The 10,122-nt window shown below is 32.5% G+C and overlaps 1 protein-coding gene across 2 annotated transcripts; it reads right to left on the reverse strand.

Moving 5' to 3' along the window:
- Positions 1-724: 724 nt before the first annotated feature.
- On the reverse strand, positions 725-1,707 carry LOC127100617 (MYB-like transcription factor ETC1). 2 transcript variants are annotated; one of them, XM_051037855.1, is made up of 3 exons: positions 1,424-1,707; positions 1,248-1,344; positions 725-957 (listed from the first exon to the last, which is right to left on the reverse strand). In XM_051037855.1, exons 1-3 carry the CDS (start codon positions 1,470-1,472, stop codon positions 870-872), a joined length of 234 nt encoding a protein of 77 aa, XP_050893812.1. In that variant the 5' UTR covers positions 1,473-1,707; the 3' UTR covers positions 725-869. The 2 variants fall into 2 exon arrangements, with proteins under 2 accessions (XP_050893812.1, XP_050893813.1); XM_051037856.1 differs by having other exon boundaries at positions 1,248-1,335; positions 1,424-1,675.
- Between the last annotated feature and the right edge of the window lie 8,415 nt (positions 1,708-10,122).

A 10,122-nucleotide genomic window follows, 5' to 3' on the forward strand; every position in this document is an offset into this window, starting at 1 on the left:
AATTGTGAGTCTTCCTTCTAATCGTTAGTTAGATAACTAACTTCTTACTAACATAAAGTCAGTTGCCAACCAATGCAAGAACTCTCTATAAAATCACTAACAATTATGATTTCTCTCAAAGGTGGTCAAACTACTAATAGGGTTCGTCGTATTCGTTCAACTATTCATTTTTTTAAGCAAAGATTGAATTAAAAGAGTATTAGGGATATTCTTGTCCGATTAAAACAAAATCTCTAGTGATGGCCTAAAAAAAATTCAAACGAACAACAACTTAAGCTAAACAATGAGAAGACTGAAGTAAAAAGTTGGTGTTATTTTATAGCATCCACATCAATAATAAATAGACCTTATTCAATCTTTTAATATTAATTATAACTTTTGTTGTTTTACTACGGTTGCATCTCATCGCATGACACCCTTTGTAAACTTTAACCAAGAAGACAACAATAAATTATTGTGAGCACACTCCTCCATTGAGAACCGTTAAACTATTATCGAACAATGATTGTTTTAGTACTACTAATTGCAATCATGCAAGGACTAAATTGATAGTAAGAGTTATAATACTAATATAAACTAGCTAACTTGACTAGTTTTACTTTTACATTACTTCATATTCTACATCTTTTCTTGAGTTAAGAGTAACCCTTTAACACATTTAACATATAGATAATCTATTTTTATGTTTTTTTTTTAGACTTTTCATTTGAGAACAAAAAAGATATGCAAAAAATGAAACAGCAAGTAGCACTAGAATATAAAGTGACATTACACTACACAATCTTTTAAGTAATATGAAGATCCACTTTCATTTCATTCATCATACCCTCATAAAGTTTAAATTTCTTGCTTAACTCTCATAGGGCCCCTCATTCACTTGTTGAGTATCTTGAATTCCAATACTTTTCTATTTCTTCCGCTGTTCTTCCAGGAATTCTTCCAGCTATCAATGACCACCTATAACAAAAAAATAACCATATTATTCCATCGCCTTCGTAGTAATTATGTTTGTGAAATTAGAGACTCTGTGTTGATTAACTACCCTACAAATATAACAAAACAATTATAATTTTTTTTAATTAGAGTTAAACCACGACGAAGGTATTATGAGACTTTATTTAATCATAATTTCACCATGAAAATTCTGAAATCATACGGTGCAGTACACTTACTCATCTTCAAAAACGGCTCTCAAACAAATTTTAGTATAAAAAGTAATAGTAAAAAGAAATTTAAGTGATACTAACCTCTCCCCAATGAGATTATAAATCATAGTAATAAGCATTTCCTCGTTTTCCGAAAATTCAACATTTGAATCTTGGCTAGATTCCTGATCTGCAAAAACTTCAAGTGATCGATCATTTATATGAAATCAATAATCATGAATCATGATATATCAACTTATAGCTATAAAAAGGTATACCTGTAGAGTCAGCTGAAACATTGTTAGAGGAGGTTTTTAAGTCAGCCATTAATATTGCAAGTAACAAGTTAAAAGAAGATGGGTGAATTAGGTTTGAATCTTGTGAATAGTCTCGATTAATTTGCAGAATGAGGAAATGATTGAGTGGTATATTAATATATATCTATATATATATAGGGGCAAGTCAAATCCTAATATAAAGTGCAACTAGAAAATTAGATTCTAGAAGGTTTCTAGAAATAGAAAAGTATTATGGAAAGGTTGAGGAAAGTAAAATAGAGAGAAGAAGGGTAGCTGAACACATGGTATACAAACTTGGTCTAACTATTCTTGGTAGTTGGACAATTAGTGTTAGTTGGATAAGTGGATATAACTCACTCACATTTATTTATTTGTTTTATTTATCAAAGATATGATCATTGTATATTGGAGTCTTGTAAGTAACTCTTGTCGTCAACCATCCAAGATAAATCGAGTTATTAGTAAATACTTTAGTGAAAAATACTCAACTTTACTTTAGTGAAAATAGGGTAAGTATAATATTTGACATTCAATCTTAAAATAAGGTGAAAAATAATCATGTCCGTGTCTTTTAAATCTACGAAGTAAAAATTCTAATAAAAATGGATGAATAGATATATTTGATGTTGCAGATTTAAAATTTTGGTCTGTCTTAAAAAAATGACGGAAAATATGACGGATATGAAGGCCTTGCACTTTCAAAGACTAAAATTTGTAAAAATTCTTATGAATATTCGCACTCACAAAATTTGGAGAGAGCAGAGCAAACATATTAAAAGGTGCAAATCTAAAACTTTGTCTCATCCTACGAAAAATGCAAATAAAATGAATGTGTCCGGCGGCTAGACCTATTTTGCCACCTCTACCTTAAAGTATCTTATTATTTAATTTTAATCGACCGATTCAAAAGTTTTTTTTAGGTGAGATTTAAAACATCGTCATTTTTTTATAAATTAAATTATTAAAATAGAAGAGAATAGAATGAGAAAGAGAAAGACAAAATTCAAAATAGAAACTAACATTTAGAAAATAGAACACCCTAGTCCTTCATCTTCGTCGTTGTTATTCTCTCCATCTTCCATCTCTCCCATACCATTTTTCTTTAGTCGTTGTCATTCATCTACCTTATAGTTGGTTAGTTTCAGTTGAAGAATGTGTTGGGAATAATATAATCAAGAAAGAAATTGATCTCTTTACTCTAGACCTTTTGATATGGATCATAATTTGTTTTTCACGGCTAAGGTTATTTTTTTCTCCAATCAATGACAATATTAACAATTACTTATAAGTTTATAGTGATTCTAATTATTTATATAATTATTGTAATTTGTGTATCTAGTTGTGGTTCACTTTTCTCCTACTTATTAGTTGGTTGATCTCATTTGTAATAGGCTCATCTATTTTATATAAGTTAATTTTGAATTGATAATTTTTTTTAATAAAACTTGTATTTATATGGTTAATTTTTTTATTTGTAAACAAAGGTGTCATAATTTTTTAAAATATTTTTTAGGGACCGATCATCTAGTTTAACATGATTTAAAAGCTATACAATTTTGTTATAGAGATAGGATTATTTGAAATTTATCTGGTTAGTCCAACCAGTGACTATATAGTTCGACCAACGACCCATTGAACCTTAACCTTACTAGATCGAGGACCAGTCTGATTTTTAAAATATTAAATTCAAATTTATAGGTTAAGTTATATATCAATTATAAATAAGCAACAATATTTAACCTACTATTATCCTACTTATTTAAAATCAAGACTCTCGTATCACTTATTTTGAAGAGTTTGAAAGAGCTCAAGAAACAATAAATTAATAGACAATTTTAATGGACTTTGCCTCATTAGATTTAACACTTGGGTCTCGCTCGCGTTGGGCCTTTTTCTGACCTAAAATAGTTTGCCCTAAGGCTTGCTGGCTATTTTTATGAGTCAGAGAGTCTTTCAAAGTCGATGACAACATCTCATCCTAAATCCGACCACAAAGGAAAGACCTTCCTCACGAAACATAATATTTGAAAGGAGCGGTATAACCTTTCCATATCAGAGGTACTTCAGCTCCAAGAAAGGTTGTATGTGCTTCAGCGGGAGTTGAATTATCTTTCTTACTTCAAAGAGGAAGTGGATCTGTACGGAACTCGTATGGAGCTGGCTGGCAGGGCAACTGATCTGTTGGCTAACCTTGAGGAGGAAAGCTTCTTGCGAAGCGAAGTCTTCTTTGAAACTTTGTCTTCTGGCGTCGTGGCTACTGAAAATGAGAAAAAAGAATAGGAAAATGCTTACTTAGGTGAGGTGAAATCCTTTTCAGGAAGAGTTAGCTCGATTAGAGAAATATTTCCTAGCTTATTTGGAAGAGGGCCTCAGAGACACCTCTTTCAAGAATGTTGTGGACTAGCTGGAACTGCTCTGTCCGGACATTCAGTTTCTCCGTGATGAAATGAGCTTTTCAAAATAAATAATCAACAAAGTGCTTGTCGAGCGAAAGTGATATGGACTTTTGGAATAATTTCTTTTGTAATTTAAAATTATCTCTGGTTTGTTAATTAAAAAATATTTGATGTATTTCTTTCTCGTTTATTCTGCTGTTGATTGTCATCTACTTAGTTAAATCTCATCCCACTTATGGAACTCAATAGGTCGGACACATTGGTTGTATGGAGTTGTCATAGCTTGTTTGATGACAATATCGACAAAGGAGGTGGATGCCCTACTTTCCTCCCTAAGTGCACGACTGTTGTCTCCCTATTTTAAAGGGTGTGTCGTTCTTCAACATGGTTCTTTGACCTCCACTAGAGTTATGCTTTAGTACCACAAGTTAGAGGGAAATGCGTTACACCCATAATTAAATGAGGGTTGTTATGTACGCCTACAAGACATGTGGAAGTTCATCCGCCCAACTTCCATTGGCAGCTTAGAGTTTTTGCTTCAGTCTCCTTAACAACACCTAATTAGCTGCCTTCGCTTGTCAGTTCGTGTGGGGATGTTTCACCGACGCAAACTATTATTTAACTTTCAATTCTTCTAATAAGTTCATTAGCTTTTTGTCTGGAAATTGTGTTCAATTATCTATCATGATGGCTTGATGAACTCTGAATTTGGGAAGAATATTACTTTTAATTTTTTTAAGGATGTTTAATGTAGTGATATTCGCCAAAGCCTAAGCTTCGACCAACTTGGTAAAATAGTCAACCGCCACTCTCAAATATTTCAATTGATCTAAAGTTGGTGGAAATTGATCAAGGATGTCCATGCCCCTTTGAGAAAAGGGTTAGGATGGTGTAACATGTGCAACTCTGTTAATGGGGTGCTATAAATGTCTTTGTGTTGCTAGCATTGGTCACATCTCTTTACATATTCCTTAGAGCCTTGGACCATGGATTGCCAATAATATCCTTCTTTTAAAACATTTTTTGCCAATGCCCGAGCACTAAAGTGTTGCCCTTTTATCCCCCCATGCACTTCTAAGAAGGCGTAAGAAACCTTTTCTCATTCTAGGAATTTGAATAGAGGGGTGGATAGGCCTCTTATGTACAAAGTTCCCTTAATCACGCTCTATAAACTTACTCTTTTGTTCATCAAATCATCTTCAGCCGAATCAAAAGGAAGAACCCATTGCTCTTTATATATTATAATAGGAGATATCCCAGAGGATTCACCGGTGCAACCAATGACTATCATTGTGTCTCACAGGGTCTTGATGCTCAGATTCTTCAAAGTCTTTTGAATGAAAGAATTGTTGACCCTATACCCCCTCCCACTTTCCTGCTTAGAGATCACATATGCCTGAGTATTCTCTTCTCGTAAAACATGCGTGGCCTCAGACATCTTGAACTTCACCACGATTGGGTCGATGTCAGGCCACAATTGGATCGATGTCAGGCATCTGGTGATAAGATATGGCAAAAAGATTAGTGTTATCCATAAGACATTCAATTAATGTACTCTTCACCCTGGGAAGAAGTCCTACGCCTATCTTCACTGGACGTGAATGATTATCGTCAAGTTGGACGACCTCAAAGTCTTAATCCAAGACCTGACCCGCTCGTCCTCCAAAGGGATCTCATCTTTGCGTACATGAAGGTCAACGACATTTACTCCTCCCCGAGCTTCTTCCGATACCGCTGTGGTGGTGATGAGGTTTCTTAATATGATATCGCAAATGTGCCTTTTTGTCCTTAAGTCAACATCAAGCACAATTGGCTTCTCAATATCACTTCCATATGCCATTTTGAGATGGATTTGGGAGACCACTGCGTCTAACTTTTCCAGAAAAAAATCTCCCAAGGATGGCGTTGAAAGCACTTTCACGAAGCTATTAAGAAAATGAGAGTTACCTTCCTTTCATATTCTCTTTCTACAAGTGATAATTCCATATTTTAAGCTCCGTTGAGGCGAGTTACAATATCGTTTAATGCAAGGAGACTTCCACCATCACACAGATCCAAATCTTGCTCACGGAGTCCTAGCTTCACGAGTGTTTTAATGTAAACGACGTTACACTAACTTCCATCGTTTACAAGGAGAATGAATATGGTGTGATTTGTTACACTATCTGTTATGATCAGTGGTACCACAATGTCAGGGATTTCGTTAACCTTCTCACAATCTCGAAATCCTAACATTGATATGTCTTCACTTCGTGAATTGGTGTTAGATGTCATTTGGAACAACTTTTTCAATAGAGGACCTTCGTCACACATTGTTTTCTCACAGATCTCATCGATGAGGATGGTTCGAAGCGTCGCTAGATTGAGAGATTCAATGAAGTTCCTTGGTGTGGTGTCAGAGGTTAACTTCCTCATCTTGATAGGATCTGGTAGCGACCCAACTTTTGGATCGAAGGTGATTTGATCTAGAATTTTTGTGGGAATCAATTCTCGATTTCCATAGACAACGCCACTGTCCCGTACTAGAATAATAATTGTGATTGATTTGTGATGATGGACTCCTGGTACGATGGTATGGATCTCCGATATGACAACACATATGTGGATCTACAAAGTTAACACTTCAATGCTCAAGTCAATTACAGAGTCCAAAAATAAGTAAAATGCATGTTAAAAAAAAGAATGTGTATCTTATTTCTTACTTATTTCAATTATACATGATGGACAATTTTAATAAATTTTGCTTCATTAAACATAACACTTGAGTCTCGCCGCATTAGATCTTTCGCCAACGATCCAAGAGAATTTCAATAAAAAACTCTCGTATCATTTATTTTGAAGAGTTTGAAAGAGCGCAAGAAACAATAAACCAATATTTCAAAATTACAAATAACTTAAACATGACATCTCCAACCAAAAATATAAAACATAGATATATGGATCACCCTTTTTAGTATTCAATATTTCGTCCAATTATATTCGATTTGAGATTAAAAAATCTTAGTTACATCCAAACATAAACGTGGATTTGAATCATTGAAGTTCTGTTATTTATATTTTTGGTTAAAGGTTTCAACGAATCTTTGAAATTTCATGAGAAGTAGTAGTTGAGCTTGTGGTAGCTGGTAGATTATGTTGTCGTGTTCCATACATTAACCGAGTAAACAAAGAATTTCGTAAAAACACATTTCATGTTAGAAAATTAATTAATTATAAACAAACAGTAGTATTAAATTAAACATTCATCTAGAACGTTTATCAAAATAAAATAAATTAAGATGCATCTAGAATCTCTCTTTCATTGGGCTGACCTTTCGTATTTTAGTAGATTAGTATCTATTCCCATTTCATTAAAAAAATGGATTAAAACACACTAATTTCATTTAAGTTTTAGTTTGATATAATTTCATTTTTATAATAAAAAAAATTGTAGACAAAGTTATTTATTAGTATTTATGTAGACAAAGCCTAATTAAATTTAGTTATTTTAAATTTTTGACTTTGAAATAGAATAAAACAAGTAATATGAATTTGATATGAAGTTTCGTGAAGTTATATTGATTATATTGACAGGACTAAATAATATTGATTTCAAATAATTTTTTTGACTTATTTGAATAAATATACATAGAATTCACACCATCATGTACCTTTTTGTTAGACCTTATGAATTCAATTCAAACTTTGAAGACTCTAAAATCAAAATAAGATCATTAACCAATTTCAACAAAAAAAATTTGTGTGTTTTTCAACTACTTTTTTTAATTAAAACAGTTTAATGATATTTACTTTTATTTTTTCTAATAGAAGAAATTAAGTTTTAAAATAATATGTTATAAAGTGATTTACTTTTGCAAATAGCAATGATGCTTAATTTATTTTACCACAAATACAACATAACCATAATACTTATCTTGCCCGAAAAAGAAAAAAAGGTACTTTTTTTATTTTTATTTTTTTTATTATGAGTTGTTTTAGACTCTTTACAATTATTAAAAATATATTAATTGAACGAAAAATAAAAATTATGAAATTTTTTATTAAATTGTTCTCATTAATAATATAAAATAAATAAATTTATATAAATGAAAGAAGAAAGAATAATAAATATTTAATGGTATAATAAAAAAAGAATGGAGACCAATTTATTCAAAGAGTAAATCTTTTTAACTTACTCAAAATCATCGCATTTAATTGAAGATAATCTTATGGTTAATTAAGTAAAAATGCTAATTAATCATTAGATTAGATTCAATCTAAACACTGGAATTTAGACTAAGTTAAAAAAACTTACTCTTGAAATAATTTGATCCTCACTCATAAAAAAATATTAATAATTTATTCGTATAGTAAAACGGCTTATAATGTGACAGAGTTGTTTTTCAAAACGATTTATAATTTAAAAAAATGGAGAGAGTATGCATAGTGCAAAGAGTGGTGACTCATCTCTTATTCAACTAATTATGGTTGACTACATGGATCAACTTTGCCATACTGTTCTATCCATGACCATGTTTCTGTCTAAAACGTTAATCTCAAGATATTTTTTAATAACCTCTATGTACTTGCTAAAAAAGTACAGACGTGTAACAATCTTTCACCGGTAAGGATTGCCATAGGCTTTAGTATTTATAGGGTGTTAGAGCAAGCTCATGAGGGTGAGAAACTTTATTATATAGTTGTTTTTTGTGAATATGAGATATATTTTCCCAACTCCAAGATTGGGTATTTATAGAGACATATGAGTCTAGATTTCAGATTCTTTCTGATGTAGCAACAACCAGTAAAAAGGGGGAGTGAACCGTTGAATCTCCATTTCTTACGAAGATGTTGATTGTTTCCTAAACACTTTTTAAAACACTTATGACCATGACATGTCACCTCCCACGTTGTCCTATTTTAGGCGGGTGTTATGAGGCATGAGCGATATCGCCTTGTTGGCCCTCACGGTTATTTATAAATATATCATTACACAGTCCCTCAAGCACGAAGACTTGGTAAAGGGAAAAAGGTTTAATTGACTTTGCGTCGTGGGAGCTTAGGCTTGTAGATGATGAGCTCACATGATCATGTATGATAAGACTCTTAGTCCCTCAAGCGATGCATTTAGATGAGTCTTTCTGATGGGACACTTAGTCGAGTCCCTTAGGCGAGGCGCTTAGATTAGCTTGTCTCATGGGAATCTTACTCGAGTCCCTTAGACGAGACATTTACATGAGCTTGTCTGGTGGGAATCTTAGTCTTTCAAGTAAGTCTTGTTGAATTGTAATTTCTTGTGTTGAAGCAGGTTGCTTGACAGAAGTAAGGAAGTGTTGAATCACCTAGGTGTCGAAATGCCGAAGAGTGTCTCAACAGTAATGTTAGACTTAACTTTATTTTTTTTGTTTAGATGAGTTAGTTAGGTTAGTCTTGGGTCTTGCTTGAGGAGAAAGCAAGCCCATAATCTATAAATAGGGAGTAACCCCTGTTATTTGTATATACTTGAATTTTGCAGTTGCAAAAGGAATAAAGAATCACTGTTTGTGAGCAGAGGGAAACTCTGCAAAATAAATTCATCTTTTTCCCTCTCTCGATAAATCCTAACTCTTTTCTTTCCCCAATTCAATTTTCTTTTCTTGTTTTCATCATCATTGCGCAGTGATACAAACTTGCAACCAAGGTTGGTTGATTCACTCGAGTGAAAACTGAAGAGCAATAGGGGATTCAATCGTTGCGATTGAATCTTGTTCTTCAAGATTGACTCGGAATTACTCAAAGTTTTGGGTTTAATTCCAACAAGTCGTTTAGATGGGACTCTTAGCCGAGTCCCTCGGAAGAGGCATTTAGATCAACCTGTTTGATGAGACTCTTAGTGTAACATCCTGACTTTTTAATTAATTATTTAATTGAATTTTTAATTGCTTTTATTTATTTAATTGAGTGATAAAACTATTTATGTAATTTTTTATGATTTATTTATGAATATTGGAGAGTTTCATAATTTTATCATAAGTCTGTAATTTTTGGTGCTATTTTAAAGTCAAGCATTATATTTTAGAGTTTCAATCGTGTGATTGATCGAACTGAATCAAGAAAGTTGAGTTTTGAGTAGCTGGTGATTTTGATGACTTTTCATTACTTATTTGATGAGTTTAAGAGTCAGATTTGTTATATTAGAGTTGTCATAGTTGCTTTTGAGTTGTTTAGAGTTGGAAATCAGAATATAGGATACACTTAAGTTGAGTTTGAGCCTTTTGACATTATAAGACTGCATTTTGAAAAATATTTTTATTTGTTTAAGGC

The sequence above is a fragment of the Lathyrus oleraceus genome, chromosome 7, assembly GCF_024323335.1.
Source record: "Lathyrus oleraceus cultivar Zhongwan6 chromosome 7, CAAS_Psat_ZW6_1.0, whole genome shotgun sequence".
Taxonomy (NCBI): Eukaryota; Viridiplantae; Streptophyta; class Magnoliopsida; order Fabales; family Fabaceae; genus Lathyrus; species Lathyrus oleraceus.